This window comes from Homalodisca vitripennis, chromosome X (genome assembly GCF_021130785.1).
Source record: "Homalodisca vitripennis isolate AUS2020 chromosome X, UT_GWSS_2.1, whole genome shotgun sequence".
Classification (NCBI taxonomy): domain Eukaryota; kingdom Metazoa; phylum Arthropoda; class Insecta; order Hemiptera; family Cicadellidae; genus Homalodisca; species Homalodisca vitripennis.
The window spans coordinates 66,600,504-66,620,811 of record NC_060215.1 but is presented as its reverse complement, the minus strand read 5'-3'; the positions used below and the strand labels follow the sequence as shown (position 1 = coordinate 66,620,811).

Genomic DNA, 20,308 nt, shown 5'->3' with positions numbered 1-20,308 from the left:
AACAAAAATTTAACAACCCCTTTTACTCATAAAACTACTCATTCGTTATTACCTTATGGGATTAGTAATATTAGGATTAAAAATAGTCTGGGTTTATTCACAGATTTGAAGTTCAATACACTAAATAAATAGTATTGATTTGAAAGCTAGCATGTACTTGAGTTATGGTAAGTTATTGCCCAACTTTTTATCTCCAGATTCTTTTCTGATGCTAAATAGATCAGATAAGATAACACTGATCCAATGCCACTTTGAGTAAACCACTGTTGTCTGGAATAGAGACCGAATTTATATAGACATAGTAATCAAGACTATACAGATGAAACTTTTTTAGCGAATAGTCTGAAAGTTATGTAAACTAGCTGAAGTGCATGTGCTAGAAGAGTTCAAATTTCCTGCTCTTTAAAATCATCGTACTGAGATATATTTGTTATTTTCCACAGATTTGTGTAGTGTAGTCATCTGTTAGGAGGAAATATATGCATGCGATTTCCAGAGTATACCTGTGTATGAGATATTCGTTAATTAGTCCCTATTTTTAGTATGTGATCCCAGTTACGTGGCTGGCTTCACAAATACGCCAATAATTAATGTTAAACATTTTCTCGATATTGACTTTGAAAATTATATATGTGCTGTGATTCTAAGACTTGTTCTCACGCTAAGTTTGTTTTATGTAAACCCTAATTTTATCAGGTATTGCATTCATGTGTTTTTAGAGCTGTCTTGGACATGGTCTTTTCAAGAGTTATACAGGTTTAATATAATTTACCAGCGGTAGGACTACTAAGATGTAAGGGCGAATCTTAGCCTCAAAGATTTGTCGTTAATATTTTGCATGTAAATGAAGTAAAAGAATGAATGTATTGTTATGTGTGTAATAAACTGTTATGGAGAAAGTAAAATGAATTGATTTTTAATGGAATAGTGATTGTAGTGTAAATGAAACCAAAATCATTTACTTTTATTATCAAACCATTTATTGAAATTAACCAGCGGTATAAATATAATGATGCAGTATTTACAGACCTAATCCAATAACTCAACCTTAGTTTCTTTATACTCATCAAAGTGGTGATATTTATCAGAGAAGAGAATGTGTTAACTGTTATTAAACCAAAACTAGACTGACGGATTTGCTTCAATGTCCTCTTCTTCTTAGAAGACCTAATTCCTGTTGTGGCTGTAGTGTATTTAGTGTGAGAAGTACTAAGTTGGTAGGTATCCATAGTGATATTTAATGTCTGCACCAGTGATGTTGGCAGTATGTATTGTCAGGCGATGGTAACATACGATGTGGTCTAAAAGAATAAAGAATGCTCATAGGCTTGCTCTCCTGTGACGTCACATCACGCCACTACCCTACAACCAACGGTCCAAGCTGGCCAGCCAGGAGTCCACCCAGAGTCCACCACCAGACACCGTCATGTAACCTCCGCGTCCCGTCCGTTCCTTTACGAGCGGTCCTAGAGCAATGTTACTCTAAATGTGTAGTTTAATTATTCTTCCCGACCCATAGAGAGTACAGTGTCGAACCCGCATACATTACAGTGGCGACGAGGAAAACAACTGCAACAGTGAATTACAGTGATTTAGTGCGGAAGGGCAACAAGCGTAATGAACACGTGCAAATAACCGCGAATGTGCAAGGACATTCCGGACATTCCAACGGTCGGGAGTAGTAAGGTACGCCGATCGATATAAACTATTCTTGGTGTAAGCAGCGCACAAGCTGATTTTAATCGTTGCAATTAATGCCGTTAGACGATTATTTTTACCGGGGACATTTTAAACAGTTATTACGGAGTGTACAAGAAAACAAAATGGCAACTATCGGGTCTATGGGTTATTTTGATAGTGCGGAAGAATCGTGGCAGTCTTATATAGAGAGATTTGAGTTTTTTATTGATTGTAATGATATCGATAATTCAAAGAAACTAAGCACTTTGTTGACAGTTATGGGTGTAAGGACCTATACGTTACTGAAAGACTTAATTACACCAGACAAACCGTCTGACAAGTCGTACAAGGAAATTGTGGACACTATAGCGAATCATCTGCATCCCAAGCCATCTTTTATCACGGAAAGATTTAAATTTAGTAGGCGGAATCAATTGGATCATGAAACGGTTAGCGATTATATTGTGCATTTATTAAAACAGTTATCTAAGTATTGTGAATTTGGTGATACATTGCCAGACTACTTAAGGGACAGATTAGTCGCGGGTCTGCGAGACCAACAGATACAGAAAAGAACTTCTCGGGGAGGAGAACCTCACTTATGAAAAAAGCCGTGCAACTAGCTACTGCAATGGAATTTGCTGAGAAGGGGGCGGCCCAGATGACAACTGCAGGAGGACGTATTCACCGGATGCAGAGCAGCGGGTCGATACCGAAAAGGACACAGGCGGCGAGCATCGCAGCGAGACGGTCATCGGACGCGGGAAGGCGCTGGGGAGACATCACCTGCTATTGTTGCGGCAAGCGAGGATCACACACAGCATCGCAATGTCGGTTTCGTGAGTACACGTGTAATCATTGTAAAAAGAAGGGACACCTTGAAAGAGTTTGTAGATCGAAAAATTATGTTAACAAACCTAATGAGAACAAACCAAATGTTTTTACAAATAGGTCTAAGGACCTTTCAGCTAAAGGAAACAGTTTTTACAGCAATAAAAAGCAATATGTTTATAAGGTAGGCAGCACTATGTAGAGGAAAGTAAAGAATCAGCAGAGTCAGGTTCAGATAATCACTGGAAACATAAAGACAATGACGATGTGTATGACATTTCCAATCTATTTACGGATAAGATTAATAAAATTGAGCCAATAACGGTACAGTTATTAGTAGAAAAGTAAGGAAATTGTATTTGAAGTCGATAGTGGAGCTTGTGTTTTCAGTTATGTCAGAAAAAGATTGTAAGACTAAGTTAGGAAATGTAAACATGTATCCAACTAGCTTAGTATTAAGTTCATATACACATGAAAAGATCAGGCCTTTAGGTAAGGTTATGGTCAATGTACAACATAAAGGTAAAGAGAAACAATTAGCTTTATACATCGTAGCTAATGGGGCTAATCCCTTGTTTAGGGCGTGATTGGATGCAAGCATTAGATTTAACAGTTAGAGTGCCTAGTAATGTAAACAATGTACAGTCAGCTGATCGCACGAGCATGGTGGGGGTTGTGCCAACTGCAGGCGGCAGCGCGGCGGACGCATGCACGCCTGTCAGTGGAAGCCACAACACACCTGTAGAGGTAAACAAACAAACATCTGTCAATCCGTCTGTTGTCAACAACAACAAACAAGTAGAATTACTGTACAATGAGTTTCCAAATGTATTTACGGATAAGTTGGGATGTTTTCAAGGGTGCACCAGTTAAATTAAAGTTAAAAGAAAATGTAGTACCAAAATACTTTAAACCTAGGACGTTACCTTTTACACTTAAAGAAAAAGTAGAAGCCGAGCTGACTAGACTAGAACAAGAGAACGTTATTTCACCAGTAAGATACCAGTGAATGGGGGACTCCCATTGTACCAATTATTAAGGCTAATGGGAAAATAAGAATTTGTGGGTGATTATAAAATAACTGTAAATCCTTTCTTGGAGGTAGACCGACACCCGTTACCGAAAAATTGAAGAAAATATTTGCCAGCCTACAAAACGGAAAAAAATTCTCTAAAATAGATTTATCTTCAGCTTATCAGCAGCTTAAACTAGAATGTAGATAGTCAAACGTATTGTACAATTAGCACACACACAAAGGATTGTATGCTTACAATCGCCTATGTTTTTGGTATCAGTTCAGCACCGGGAATATTCCAGAGAATAATAGAACGAACATTACAAGGTATCCCGGGGGTAACTGTATTTTTAGATGACATTCCTAGTAACAGGTAAAACAATGAGGAACACATGCATAGACTTAGACTAGTGTGTCAAAGACTTGAAGACAATGGGTTCACAGTGAGCAAGAACAAATGTAAATTTTTCTGTGACAGTTTAGAATATTTAGGTTTTTGTTATCAGTAAACAAGGGTTGCATACCGCACCTAGTAAGGTTGAAGCAATTGTCAAGGCACCTGAACCTCAAAATGTGACACAGCTTAAAGCCTTCCTTGGTCTTGTTAATTACTATTCACGTTTCATTCCTAGGATATCCACTATTTTTTAACCCCAATGTATCAGTTGTTAAGAAAGGATACCGATTTTGTATTTAATTTAGCATGTAAGAAGGCACTACAAGAGATTAAGCAAAAGTTAATCTCTGCTGAAGTTTTAGCGCATTATGATCCTGCAATACCACTAGTGGTAGCCAGTGATGCTAGTCCATATGGCATTGCATCAGTTTTGAGTCAGATTCAATACGACGGTACAGAAAGACCTATATCATTCGCAAGTAGAGTGTTAAATAGCGCTGAGAAAAACTATTCACAAATAGATAAGGAAGCATAAGCATTGTATTTGGTGTTAAGAAATTTAGTCAATATTTATATGGTACACAGTTTTTTTGTTAAAGACTGATCATAAGCCTTTAGTGGCTATTTTTGGACCAAAGAAAGGGTTACCTGCTTTCGCAGCCAGTAGGTTACAACGATACGCCTTGTTTTTAAGTGGTTTCCAATATGAGATTGTGTATGTTAAGTCCCAAAACCATGGCAATGCCGATGGTTTATCTAGATTACCTGTAAATAGTGAGATTAAAGATGAAATCTCGGATGATGACCTTAATATTAATGTCATAGGTACCTATTTGCAGTGTTTAGCTGAAAATGACATACCATTAAGCTATGTAGACATAAAAAGAGAATCAATGGTAGATAGTGAAATCAAAAAGGTAATATCCTATGTAGAATTAGGTTGGCCCATTGTAACTGAACCAGATCTAAAGCCATTTGAAATTAGACAGTCGGAATTAACCTTGGAGCAAGGAATCCTAATGTGGGGGTACAGGGTGGTAATACCTAAAAGGTTCAGAATAAACATTCTGAACGAATTGCATACTTCACACATAGGTATTGTTCGCATGAAGGCATTAGCCCGTGCATATGTATGGTGGCCTAATATCGACCGGGACATAGAACAACTAGCTAACAGCTGTGCAGCCTGTTTGGAGGAACGAGCAAAACCGCCCAAGGCTTTCCTGCATCATTGGAATGTTCCGGAACGAGTTTGGGTCTCGAATTTCATATTGATTTTTTTGGACCTTTTCAGTCCAAGTTATTTTGGTGGTAAAAGATGCGTACTCCTAAGTGGCCAGAGGTGTTGCCCGTTGCTTCAACGGCAGCTGTTCACACGATTGTGAAATTAAGGGAATTATTTAGTAGGTATGGTATTGTAGACCACATAGTTCCGACAACGGACCACCTTTTACCAGTCAAGAGTTTAAAGAATTTTTGATGTCAAATGGTATCAAACACACGTTTTCACCACCATACCACCCAGAAACCAATGGTTTGGCAGAACGGTCAGTCAGAACTATTAAAAATAAATTGAAAACAGCTCTTCATAATTCCAAGGATTTAGAATTAGCTTTGAGTAACTTCCTGTTCACTTATAGAAATACAGTGCATTCTACTACCAATCTATCGCCAGCTCAATTAATGTTTGGGCAGATCGCTAAAGTCTAGGTTAGATTTAATTCGCCCAAATGTTAAAGCAATAATGTCAGATAATCAAGAAAAACAACGATTGTACTATAGGGGTAGTAAAACTAGACAGTTAGCTATTGGACAACCAATCATAGCCAGAGATTACAGAGGTAGAAATAAGTGGATACCAGGTGTGGTAGTTTCACGATTAGGACCAGTCACGTATTTAGTTGAACTGAATACGGGCATGAGGTGGAAAAACGACATATCGACCAGTTGGTAGGGTTTACAGTGTAGTCCGGAAATGTCTGAGTTGACAACAATGCCTAGACTCCCAGACGCAAGCGTGGCAACAGAGCACACGCAGGAAACGATCGATATACAGTCGCGGGACAGAGCGAGCGCAAGGTCGCCAGTACTTTTAGCAACGACCTTGCCCCCCTCTCCGCAAAACCATAAACAATAACAGAAACGCTCAGGGCAAAGCCCCAGCCCACGTACAAATGTAAACAATAACAGTTCCAGCGTTTCACCCAAACAAATGACACCTGTTAGACGATACCCACTAAGGGATCGTAAACCTTTAGTCAAAATGGACTTGTAAATACAACCCAATTGTGACTTGTATATAATTAATATTGTTTAAGCATTATTATTATCGATTTGTTAATTGTGTTCATTCAATGTGTATTAATTGCTATATTCTGATTTATTGGTTTTGATTGAAGTGTTTTGTGATTTGTGTTAAATGATTATATTGAGTTTGTATTTTTGTTCTCTATAATCTATACTTACAAAAATAAAAGAGTATAATGTCAATTTTCTTATTCATTGTAATTGATTTAAAAATTGGAGAATTGTAAAACAAATTGTAATTGATAAATTTCTAAAATTGTAGGGGACTTGTGTATTTTAAGGGGGAGGATTGTAGTGTATTTAGTGTGAGAAGTACTAAGTTGGTAGGTATCCATAGTGATATTTAATGTCTGCACCAGTGATGTTGGCAGTATGTATTGTCAGGCGATGTAACATACGATGTGGTCTAAAAGAATAAAGAATGCTCATAGGCTGCTCTCCTGTGACGTCACATCACGCCACTACCCTACAACCAACGGTCCAAGCTGGCCAGCCAGGAGTTCCACCCAGAGTCCACCACCAGACTACCGTCATGTAACCTCCGCGTCCCCGTCCGTTCCTTTACGAGCGGTCCTAGAGCAATGTTACTCTAAATGTGTAGTTTAATTATTCTTCCCGACCCATAGAGAGTACAGTGTCGACCCGCATACATTACAGTGGCAGAAATAGTTGATTTAAGTTTTGATGTGGTGAAACAAAATTTTAACAATTAAATCACTCATTTTATTAAAGAACATTAAGTTGAAGTATGAAGCAGTCTAGTTAACATGAGGCACAGTTGTTCACATTAATAAAATAACCTTTATCTAAAGTAAGGCACGAAATCCTTCAAAGATAGCCATCGTGGTGGGGGAGGAACATGAGTAGGGGGAATCGGAGTCCTGTGGGCAGGGGGGATCCAGCGGTCAAAGGGCCAAGGGTAAATTCTCTCGCAGCGGTACTCCTTAACAAGCCCCCGCCAGCGACACACAGTTCCCTTGCAGCATTCCCAGTCTGAAACACACTGTAACATAAAATCAGCGCATTCATTGGTAGAGATTGTTCGTAGGTGAAGGAAGTTAGAAAGAACTCAAAGAGCTACTGTAAGTACCTTTATAATAGTGCTCATTGCAAGTCTCCACTAGCAACTCTGTGCTATTGCAACATTCCAAGTATAACACAATCTGTACATTACACTATCCAGTCTATTTGAGTGTTATTTTTGGTGTAGTGGTATGTCCCAGTTGACAATCTGATTCAACTAATATTCTTGTTTTATAAATTTGTTAGTATCCCATGCAGGATATACATTCATGAATGAGTTCCCCCGAAGACTTGTTAGGTTGCCAGGGATTTTCTTGTGTGTGAAGAAACAATATCATCAGGTAAAGTAATTTTAAAAATTATTCTTGAAATTCTAGCTTTACATAATTTTAACGTCATATTGTCAAAAATAAATAGGTATGTTTCATTTGAATGTAATTTATTGTTGTTCTATTAAAATACTTATATTTAAAAATATTTTAGTATTCTACAGATTTTGTATAGCTTCAAATAATTTATAGTTGTTTTTTATGTTGAAGGAATACATATACATGCATAGTGTATGACTCGCTCTGTTCAACACCAACTAAATCCCCTACAAACCACGGGTATCCTGGCCGGGAAACCTTTTCAGGAATATTTCATACCTGGCCGGGTATCTTGCGCCATAACACAACCGTGCTGCATTGCCGGGAGGATAAGTGTTAGTCATCCAACCCTCTCCTCAGTTACGCGAAGGAAAACTTGAACGAACACATAAACAGCATACCACGGGTTCTTGATACGCAGCAGTATCCCCACCACGGGTTCTGCTTAGATATCACTGATCATGAAAACAAGCGTTCTTTTGTGCTCGGTGAAACGCCCGCAGTCGAGGAACGAATGGTGACCGTCATCATCGTCCTTCGGGAAGTACGCAAACTGAGGAACCCGACCTTTCCCATCTAGCAAAGGTACATTCTAAACCACCCGTGCCCCGTCAGGAACTGACACGGCGATCCAGGCGATCAGGTCTGCGATGACACGAAAGGTCCAACGATCGTCAGTACCCCAGTCACAGCTTTGCTGCCACGACTGTATGTTTTCTCTCCTTGCTGTTTCCAACGCTTCTTTTCGGCCCTGCTCGGAGGTAAGGTTAAAGATCGTCTGCCTCTCAACGGTAAGCACATCGAGGCGAATGACTCACAGAAGTGCGGCGTTTACGGTGGGCATAAGAAGTCATCTCTTGCTAGTTCTAGGATCAGCTACATTCCTTGTCAACATGCTGAGTGACCTTACAACCCTTGCTGCCTTGCCGAACACGATCTGAATATGTCCCCAGTATCGCAAGTGGCAATCGAGCATTACACCCAGATACCCCACCGCAGTCCTTTTCTGGACCTCGACGGCACTCACATTATTGGGAATCACAGTGGGTATTTTTCGTTGGGTGAGCATAACGATCTCGGCCTTGGCGACTGCGAGCAAGAGTCCCTGACTTCTCATTCAAGAGGTGATCCGAATCATCACCTGGTTAAGGCGTAACTTGGCCAACTCTGAAATCCTAGCAGTAATGAGTTCACTTTCTGGCTTAGCTCTCTCCAGCACCTGTCTTTGCGAGGAGGATCGCAACGCTGAACGCCTTCTATGAGGCTGTATGTTCTTCCGACATATCCGCAGCCTTAGGCCGGTTTTCGAGCACGCTGAGTTCTTCTTTTATGCATCAGCGCTATCCTTCTGAGTTCTGCAATATCGTCCGTCCACCAGTAAGCCTGGCGAAGACCACGGTAGGGTTTCACCGAGACATAAATGAGTTGCTAGAGTGTTGGATCGGTTCCATGGTAGAATTTACGCTGTTACACTAACCTAGAGACGCCGGACTAGAAGGTCGACGAATTTTCCCCTGTCCATTTTTGCCGTATTTTAACCAAGTGGACTCCGGGTACTCATTCGCCGCACTCGCTCTCTGTCTGTCAAGTGGAAGGAGATAAATTTGTGGCCAATGGCAGAGTACATGTCCTTCACCCAAAATCTGACAGAAGCCATATCGCCGATATCAGCGTAATGTCTAATAAGGACCTTCAGTACGTCGGCATTGAGCCCATATTTGCTAGTCCTTCCAAGTCTAGGATCGAATCCATCACCAGAATGAGTGTTCCTTGGGCATTCAACGGCTCTTACGTTGAAGTCGCGCCCACCACTATGTCTTCAAACCCATCGAATTTCTCCCTATACTCTCGAACGGAGTAATTGGGGAAAATTTACACGCTTAACACAGTAACCTGTTGCAACCTGATACAGGCATGGCCATCCTGTTCGATTCTGAAAAAGGGCTTTCTTGGCATCCAGGTCCTTCCTTAATGTCCCCATGCCCCAGAACCAGGAACATTATCTTTGGATACTCCAGAAACATGTGTGCAGAGGACACAGACCGGTGCTTCCGTGCGTTGCCCAATGATCTTTTCCGCCATATTTTCAGCATTCTCCGTTCCTGTCAGGACCACAGCAGTTCCTTCGTGTTTGACTGTACCCGAGGCATCTGTAACACTGGTCTAACTCCACCAGCCACCATACTCTACAGCAGACCCAGCCAAATCATGACCTTTTCGAGAACTTTTAGGGCTTCCTTCTAGTCCATCCGAGCAACTTCGGTTCGTGCTTGTTGGACACAAATAAGATGATCTTAAGCTCAGATCGAGGTAATCCCTTCTGATCGTCTCCGTGACGTCGCCTCGGCGGTTAAACTGTCGAGACCAAAGACCTACGCCGTCAGTTTCGGGACAATGGTGCGAATAGCACTCTTGTCGCCGGCGGACTTTCCAATGTCCTCTGGGCCTCTTCCTCTTCCCACACTTGGCGAGTTAAAGGAGCATTCCTCCAGTGGCCTTCTTGCAAATCCCTTGCTCCTAGGTACCGGACTCCTCTAGATTGACCTACTGCCTCATCACTTAAAGGATTTCGGTGTAAGTCCTGCCAACACTAGGGGTGATCAGTACTAACTGACCCCTGGGCTTCGAGGTAATCATTTTAGCAGATTGTTTTGTAGGGGAGGGCGGCTCCTGACATTTCTCCCGCCTTAGCGCTGCCTGTTCCTTGGCCTTCTCCCTTCTTTTCTGGGCTTTGGTCCGCACCTTAGTAAAACTGCCACTTTCAGTAACAGCCACTGAGCAGCTGTCCTCGGCTTCTTTCTGTCCCTTCTCCTCCCTGACGTTCATGGAAGGACTTGATACGTCCCGCTTTGCATAGGAGTCGGGCTCCAAGTCAGACACTATGGACGGAGAGGGGCACAATAATTTATAGTACATATAGTTTCATTTAATTAAGCTGCGAAGCTGTGCTGCATATTTTTCTATTGTCTACGTATTCAAAATAATCAAATCAAACAAACACATTTTTATTCGAACTTGTCTAAATACAGCATACGATGAGATCACTAAGTGTAATGCCTTTGAGGCAATTTTCACGACAGTGGCCTGGGTGTAATGAATAATCAATGGAACCTAAATGATCTTGTTAAAAAAGTCTTGCGAGTTGTGTCAGCCAATGAAATTTTAGAGATGTCTATTAACAATTAAAAAAGAATGTAGAACATAATATAAGTAGATCTGTTTATAACAGTATGGGCATAAAACAATATCTTTTAAAACATTCTATTGCATGAAACTAAAGCGGTTATCTTAGAAAAAAATGTATAAATAGTTAAACTAGCACCTAAATATGTTTGGATTTATGAACAATATCTTTTTATCTCCTGTGACTAGTATGGTGCAGTACACGAAGAAATAAAATAGTGTAAAATGGTACGCATTACAGTACCATGTTACTGGGCTGTTGAGTAAGAATGTTGCAATCAAAATGAACTATATATTCTTATATGAACATTTAAAATGAGGAATTGTGTAGATAGTTTTAAATGTGACACATCATTGACCATTTCTTATACAAACCATGAATAACACTGAATAAATTTTAAAATTGTGAAAGAATAAAATTACCTTCAGTGCCAGCACTTGACGGTGATCGAGTACTTAGTAACTGACCAAGTTGCGCAATGACGTTACTGCTGTATGATTTTGCTACGAGAAGTCTAAATTCTAAAGCATTTATTTGTCTCGAACATTTACATATATCAAGAATAGTCTGTACCGCTCTACATAATGCAACTAAATGCTAAACATAATCTAACAATGTGTTTATATTATCAGTGAAATATTAAATCTGACTGACTAATCGAAACTAAGTAATAGAGTATAATGTCAGTACTATGGATATGTTTTCCTGGTATTTGTGAATGGCGCAAAAAATCAATGAAGGGAAAAAGTTTTTACATAGGAAGAATTTACGCTTATTTTTATGAGATGAATGGGAAGGGTTGGTTTTTAATTAATCTGGCAATGTATTATAAACTCATATATATTCTGTTGCTTTTAGGAGTATGATATTAATGTGGGGTACAATCAAACAGTTTTTATTTCTGATAGAATACATATGTTTGTTGGTAGCAAAATCTTGAATATTTTTAAAGTGTAAAATGATACAGAGTAGATAAAAATGGAGGGAACAGGTAAAATACGTTGTCGGAGAACATACTAACCATCATTAACGTACTAATGGAGAAGATTTAAGAGATTGGGTGTTTGGGTCTCCTAGTGACTATTAGTTCGTACACTAATTATGTGTCTGTTTTGTACTTTCAGTCTAATTCTCATATATTTAGCGATTTCACTCCATTGTGAAATTTTACGCCAATCGCTAATCTTTGGATGAGTATCAAATAGCACTAACTTTCGATTCTGAAGAGAGAACGTATGTATTAATCTTAATTTGGAAAATTAGGCCACAAAGAAAATTATAGAATAAAATTATGCTATTTCGAGGGAGGAATAATTTGATTTATATTATGTTTTTTAAGTTAGTAAAAGCTCATGTTACCCGAACGCACGTATATAGCATGTGATCATGGTAGATTATTAAATTACTTGCTCTAAAATGATTTGTTTTATTTCACTTGTTATCTACCCCTTCAATATTTTCTGTATGGCATGTTTCTTCTAGATACTCATCCTAAACCACATGTTGCATTAAATATCATTGTTTATTTTCCAAACAAATAGTAAAAGCTGTGGTATTTGTAAATAAACTATGTACTTTTAACTTTAAACATACATTGTGGACTTCAACGATAGGTGTTTCAAAATATGGCGAGTTTAAGACCTTATACAATTATTAATAAATAATAAAATTTGCTTTTATTTGTTAAAGTAGAAATCTTTATTAATCTTATTTACCAATAATTTATTATCTGTTTTGATAATGCATTTGTGTAAAATGTATACATAATTGATCTTTTCCATTCCTGACGTTTCTGAGCGTTAATACAATTAAATATTACACATCACGTTACACGATACTTCTCTCGTATTTTAATACAAAATATCTTCCGGCGAAGTTTGATTGATAAATTTTTCACAGCCTAATATAAATCCATTAAAAAAATTCAACATCTTAATTATTTCAATAATCAAATACATTTCATAATTATGATCGTCGTGCATTAATTTAAGTTCAATTTGTATCCATTTTACATATAATCCATAAAAGAAAGATAAATTTAAATAAAACAACTGTGGTAGGAAGAGTTGATTAAATATGAATGTTGGGTTTAGCTCCAAATTACCTCCCTCTTAGTCCACCGTCTGGAATCTGACGCTGTCACAGAATAGACACTAGAAAACTGGAGTCATGTTAGTCTGAAGAGATCCAATAACGTCAGTTAGACTTTGGATCTTATCTTGAGCTAAACTGTCATTCACATTAAATGAGGAGCTGGAGTTAAAGATCAAACATTGTCATAAGTAGTTACTAGAAATAGAATATCTGTAATGTTATGTACATCAAACAATTTCCAACGACTTAAATGGTGGGTTCTTCTTGGTTTTCCAGTTGGAATATTTAAAAGTACCTTCTTTATCTAATCACCTTCTTGAATTTAATTTTCAATTAAATTTTAAACTTAAAGGTTTGTAAAATTTATAAGTTGACATGGCATAAAAATCAATTAGATAGCGTTCTGGATTTGAGGAGGTTTGAAATTTTAATTCTAGATGGACACTTCCTCAATACTTTGAAATAAATTCAAATAATGTAAGTAATAAAAAATAAATACAGTTTTATTTTTATTATTATACCCTCCTCAAAGATAACAAATATTTGAAAATATTGACAAAATATGTTTTCGCACTCAGTTAACGAAAGGGTTTGATTTTCGACTGCCAAAATTTTATAGATTTAATGGGGCACTATTAGTTTTAATTTATTATCTAAATGTATTCCTTTTATGAAATTAATTAGTTATATACGAAAAGGAATAAAATAAAAGTTGACGTGGTATAAATAATATACGTAGTTTTTATAAATATTTTAAATTATGTTAACAAGAACTCACATATCATAAAATACTTAAAAATTAACTTAAAATATATAAAAAGCGCAGATGTAATATGATTAATTGTTATGAACGAGGAATGTTTCATTTCGAAGAAGCATAATTGGCTTACAAAATTTGTTAATGATTACTAAAAATGTCATCTTTTACTGACATTTGTTAGTAAACTTAAGAAAATATTCCACATTCAAAAATATTGACGTTAACTCTTTCATATGTTGTGCGCATTATATAATACACAAAATAATAATCATAGTTATTTTTAAATGAATGGTGGCTTTGATACAGTGGTTTAGCGGTAGTTCGATGTATGACGCAGAATTATGCTAATTCAATCGTAAAATCAAATGAATATATAGTTTAAACCCATCGAGGTCCACTTTTCATTAGATTATTTGTCTTCAGCATTTCTCAAACTCTTTCGTTAAAATATGATTACGATCATAGCCTTCAACCAAAAATACACAACTACTTCTAGTTTTGGTTTCACCACTTACTAACTGTCTGTTATCGCTTTATCTAAAATCATTAGTTATTTAATATTTTTTTATCTTTTGAACAGTTTTTCGAACAACCATATAATTTCATTGCTTTATGATTTTAAATAGGTACTAAGAAATATCAATACATACACAGTTAACATTCAATATAATTCCTTTATTTAAACACAACTATTAGTGATGAGAATATTATATCAATGATTTTTTATTTTAATTTTTTCCTGAAACAATATATAACTTATCAATTAGTTATGTTTTATTATTTATTTTAATTTTTCTTTATTTAATACATCTTAGTTTACGGGTTTTCTTTTAATTTATAGCACTTCTTCTTTATGATTTTTATACTTTATATAGTTAAAATATTTTTAACTTCTTCTGAGCGTTTCTTTGAATTGTAACGTATATGACAGTACTTCTCATTAATTGTTATCATTAGGATTATTAATTTTACATTTTCTTTTTTTAAATATACTACTTAACTAGAAGTGGCTTTTAAATAAAAATTATTTTAAATGCTATGAAAATATATGTACAGTCTTAATAATAATAAATCAGTTTTTAAGTAAATTAAAATGTGTATATTATTTATTTTCTAAATTGCGAGTAATCATTTAATTTCAATCAGTGTATTTAAGACAGTCATTCTTTAGTTACTTATTATTTTAGGCAAAATTGTAACTGATTGATTATTCTCGGCAGAAATTTTTAAAACTCTAATAAAATTGTATTATTATTTGCACTAGTTTCTAATGTTCTAAACCGTGGTGTATTCAAATTTATATGAACTTAACCTTTCTATAATAGTAAGGGGATATAACCATTACATTCCATTATTTTTTGTTGAAGTTAACAGTTCACCGATTTTACAGTGCGTAAATTAAAAGCCCTATTTACAACCTATAGAGTTGGTAATAAAATTTAAAACTTCTATTTTTCCTCGTTAGCCAAAAGTATGTATGATTCTTATAAATAAAACAAAACAATACCATTAAAGTTAATTAAGTATCTTCTAGTCCAAAATACCTGAGAAAGCCAACCAGTGCAATCTTCATACAATACTTTATCATACTCGTCCAGAGCATTAACCTCTTCATCTGAGGATATACTGACTGTAGCCAGAACTGTGGTCAGTGCACTGAGAGCGAACGGTAGACTGGAGATAGGTTTACTAGGAAACATACTAGCTATATTGCACATTACATCGACTGTTATATCGCACTGCATCTCTTACGTAACTACTAAGCCAGCAACAAGCCACTTCTTATCCCACTATATCTCTTACGTAACTCCTAGATCAGTCACAAGCCACTAATAATCTCATTTTGTTCATATAGTACATAAATAGTTTATTGGGTATCTATCAAAATTGTCAGTGGTTAAGGAGAAGTGAGTATTTATGCATGATTAAAATAGAAATGTAACTTTAAATTAAGTACATTCTCATCATTAAAAATATGAAACTGTGACCTATTATTTTAAAGCTAATGAATATACCCATATAGGCACTTTCAAAAGGCGTGGTTCAAAAATGTGAGTGTATAATAAATTAAGGTATTGATCTCTTCTCTACCTTTGGCCTGATTGTCTTACTTTTAGATAAGGATTTTTGGATTTTGATTTTAGAGTGCTTTATATTCCTACAATTCAAAATGTCAAGTTAAATCTGCTCGAGGTTTATTGCCATAATTTTTTTCTATTTGAAGATATACTTTATTATCACTTCTCACGAAAAGTTATTAATATATACCTATATTTAAATTAATTTCATAGTTTTAGACTATACATCCCCAATTTTTACATTAAGATGGTAGTTTAAAGGTTTTGGGCCTTCAAACTTAAAATATACTCTTTATTTGAAGTTTTTAACGATGGAAAGATTGTTAAGGACACAGGATCTTCCAGCCATTATTAATCGTTCTGTGTCCACTGACAATTGGTAAATATTCGGAAAATCACGTTTATGTCTGTCTGTATACACTTAAAAAGGGAAGATATATTTTTGGTTAAAGGTGAATATAAATAATCGACACTTATTTAATACAATCCTGGTCTATGGGCTAGTTAATGTGGGCACTCAGCTTTTTTTATAGAAATCTTCAGGTTTTTCCCCCTTTGAAGTCTTTAAGTGCATTTCAGGTCCCCACACCATCAAACCTTTACATCCTTCGAACAAAGTTTACTCCAGGTTCAACAACAAGTTTACTTAAAATTGAAACTTTGGTAAAAGTAGTATGGTCTTTGTGAATGTTGAGTTTAGCTTCACTTCACCTTTCTCTCAGTGCAGTGTCTTAAATCGAACGCTGTCACAGACTTGACTCCTGGAATCTGGAGTCAAGTCTAACTTAAGAGATTTGAAATAGTCGGTGACGAACAAGCTTAAAACGAACTCTGCAACGTCTTAAAATTAAAATTCACAAAGAATCAACCATTCCTACCATACCACGTTATGAATGTTCTTTGAACAAAATAGTAGTAACTCCATATAAACATAATTCAAGTATAGTTACTATGACGCCACGACCACCTAACAGTGTTTACTCACTCATTGGAGATTTTGAGTGCTCCATGCAAACACTTGTGTGAAAGCTTTGGTTCAGAAAAACCTTTAAACATAGTTTTGATTTTCTTTACTGCAATAGATTAGTGGGTGTGCTGGATATGATCATAAGTTTCCTTATTTGAGACAGCTTTTATGTATTTGAACCAGATAACATTGATCTGGCGCACATACCGTGAACTGGTTCATTATTGCATGATCGTAATTAAATGAAAATATTCTTCCTAAGCATATTGCTCTTTTCAGTGTTCAGTATTTCTTTTGGTTGGAAGTCTGTAGTACAATTAATTAGCATTCTCCGCCAATTTATTTGCCGTCCGAATGGTTGTTTTTACCAACTTTAGTTTTCAGATTCCTTAATCGGCTTCCCATTCAATTTTGAAGATAGCCTACACATTCAATCATTAACTTGTAAAACAAAAATGAGTTAATATAAGAAGCAAAGATTTCAAACGTTTTTCCACGAGGATTTTGCCTACACACTTTAGCTTTCTCCTCGTTGTAAGAGAGATCTCAAGAGGTACATCCAAACTTTACACATTCAGTTTAGATTAAATGATGCTCCCTTGTAATGGTCAAGCAGAAATTCTGCTTAAATTATAGTATAGCCACTTAATCAGTTACAACGTAATCACACATATTTATACTTATTACATATGCAATGTTATTTCTGTACACGGGTATAATATATCGGGATCTGGGATTAATATTATGTTGGCGACACTGATGTTGACGTTGTTGATTGAACTTGAAAATTAGTAGAATAGGGTGAAGTGTTATTTATTAACTTAGACGGTCTTAATTAATACGTCCAGTTTTCTACTTAATTGAGTTTTACAGTTTGAAGAATTTTATTTTTGGACATTATGTTTGTAGTTTGATCTATACATACTTAAATCATGTGGAGTCCTACACACGTACAAGTAACAGGTTTGTACCTAGGAATCTTCATTTCATAAGTGCATAGGCAAATAAGCTTGGTGTAAAGATAATTGTTTTAAAAATAGTAGTCCGATAGGTGCTATGAGTTACCGATTTAGTAATAAATATGCAACGTCATTAAAGATAGTAAATAGCTACACTTGAGCAGTTTGTAAAGTTTAAAATGGAATAATAATTTACTTGTTTGAAATTTTAGGTTAAGTAAAATAGTTTCCAAAGATAAAGCCAATGTGTAAACCTTTTGTATATTTTATACAAACTAGTAAGATTGAGATTCAGCCTCTGGGGTTCATACCAGTTTTTTAGTAATGGAATTATATTAGAATAATAGGCTAGCATGTTTCTATGCTGTGTCAGTGAACATGGCCGGGTAATTGTGAAAGTAACAGGCGGAGCGGCAAATATGAGCTACGCGTTATTAACTTATTGGAATCGTCCTACTGTACAAAACAATATAAGGTTTCACGGGGTGGAAATGAGAATTGACAAAGTTGTAGTATATAAAAAATGAAACGACTTTTCACGCACGGAGCAATATTTCCATGTTGTACATAAGCGTCGGGCGTCACGTGTCCTTTTGTGAGAGATTCAACCTCGTGATGTCGTCATTGTATGCACCATCTTTAGAAACGTAAATGAAAATAATACTGAAATGACTAGAATTTTGATCCAAATGAACGATGTTTTTCTTAACTTCGAGTTACAAATTAATTAGTTGTTATCAGTTTGAGACGAGTGCGTCCGGCCATCAGCTCGGGCTGCGGATACCACAGCCCATGCTGATGCTAACGAAGGTAAACATCCCTCTAGATAGTACCTGTCAATAAAATATCAAATTCTAGAGGGCTGATCAGAAATATAAATTGAAAAGAAATGCAAAGAAACTTATGTAAAGTGAAAAATACATAATAAATCATGTAAAAACCCAATATTAATATATAAATGTGCAGTAATTGAGAACACTTGCCATTAAAAGGAAATAATCTCGTTTCGGTCAAAACGTAAACTCCTAACATGCCCGACAAAACACTCCGACACACACACAATTCATTATGATTCGTCGTGGATGGTTGTTCCATGATTGACAAGCACTTACTCGGTCCGAACTACAGTACACAATATCTTGTGAAGCACTGGACCACAGCCCCGGAGTGCTCAGATAACAGATACGCTATCAGTCTCGGCCACATATAACATTGAAGTACACAGATATTGGGATACACAAACAGAACATTAAAATATTAAAAACTCTATTATTTTTTTCATACACCCCCTAAAATCATATATATTTTTGTTCAGAAGAATAAGCAGAATACGTTAATAATGTAAAATTTATAATATGCCGGGTCGGCCATTAACCTCATAGACACCTATGGCTGCAGTATAATAACACTCGAATGACCGATAATATAAAATCATCAATTAGAACGATTTAAATACTGTCAGACATGTTTGATTACCATATTAAGTAAATGTAACTGCCCCAACTTAGTATAAAGAAAGTTGTATTATTTTATATAATCTAAATGTCATATATTTCTGTGATATATCACATTAGTTTCACTATAATACAATCTTAAGAGTCTATAACACAATTCAGTTCGACGTTATTGTTAAAAAGTAATTGAACTATAGTTAAACCACGTGTATGGTATTTGAGTAATGGCCGCTTGAGATGGAATGTAGTGTTGTTTGTCAATTCCTATTTTTATATTTTTACTCCCTAATAACTCAACATCAGCTATTTTTATTGTTATGTTTTAAACATCCTTGTTATTTGTTATTTACTATAAATTTTATTGTGGCTCTTGTATGTTTCGTATCTGAATGTTAAATAATATGTTCTGACTGTATAATGGATCATGTTGATGTTGTTGGTGGCTCAGTAGGACAATCTCTGTTTGTTTTTTTTTTTCTTATCTCATTATAATGCCATATGTTTATTATTGACAATGTCCATTGCTCACAAGGCTTAAAGACAATAAATATATTCTATTCTATTCCTATTACGTAATAACGTGTCAAGTTATTACATTCCTGTAACCTATTACCGTGTTAGCATGTTAGTATACTACAATTTAATTTAATCATTACAATGTAACATAGACTGATAAACTAATAAATTTATATAAGGGTTCATTCAAATTTGACTATACAACACAATTAATGGGTACTAAGAGATCCTTATCAACTATTTGTTATTAGTCTATATATACATATTAAAACTATTATATAGTTATAATATAACCTATATATTATAAGCATAAAAAGTTAAAGATAACCTTAACAAGCGCTCACATGATTAAGATAGAATTTGGGTACTATTTTGAGTAATGTTTTTCTTATTTCACCAGAAGTGCAGGGTGGCACCAAGCTTGCACTGATGGCCAGGGACAATTCTGATCAGTATTTTAACTTCTCGTACATCAGATCACGTTGTGATATTTATCTAAGATAATGAAAGTATCAATCTTAAATGCTTCTGGCCATCAGTGTGGGCTTTGCATTCTGCACTGCTGGCAAAAAAGGAAAAACATCCTTAGAGATAGTACCCAAATTCAAGCTCAGATCATTTAAACGCTTTTAAAGGTTATTTTTAACTTTGGTACTACTAGTAACATATTTACGA

General features: G+C 35.8%; 2 protein-coding genes across 5 annotated transcripts in view; one reads left to right on the top strand and one right to left on the bottom strand.

The window, feature by feature from the left end:
* Positions 1 to 6,930: 6,930 nt before the first annotated feature.
* LOC124369109 lies at positions 6,931 to 15,449 on the bottom strand. Of its 2 annotated transcripts, none has more exons than XM_046826861.1 (2): positions 15,204 to 15,449; positions 6,931 to 7,223 (listed from the first exon to the last, which is right to left on the bottom strand). In XM_046826861.1, the coding sequence occupies exons 1-2, from the start codon at positions 15,402 to 15,404 to the stop codon at positions 7,059 to 7,061; spliced, it is 366 nt and encodes a 121-aa protein (XP_046682817.1). In that variant the 5' UTR covers positions 15,405 to 15,449; the 3' UTR covers positions 6,931 to 7,058. The 2 variants fall into 2 exon arrangements, with proteins under 2 accessions (XP_046682817.1, XP_046682816.1); XM_046826860.1 differs by having other exon boundaries at positions 6,931 to 7,233; positions 15,204 to 15,438.
* A 2,020-nt stretch (positions 15,450 to 17,469) lies between these two features.
* The window catches only part of LOC124369107 (rab11 family-interacting protein 1), a 74,233-nt gene continuing 71,394 nt past the window's right edge, over positions 17,470 to 20,308 (top strand). For 2 of the 3 annotated variants that reach the window (XM_046826859.1, XM_046826857.1), the window contains exon 1: positions 17,470 to 17,667. In XM_046826859.1, coding sequence (XP_046682815.1) covers positions 17,637 to 17,667 — 31 coding nt within the window. In that variant the 5' untranslated portion in view covers positions 17,470 to 17,636. The remainder of the gene's footprint in view (positions 17,668 to 20,308) is intronic. The other variant, XM_046826856.1, reaches the window with a different exon arrangement.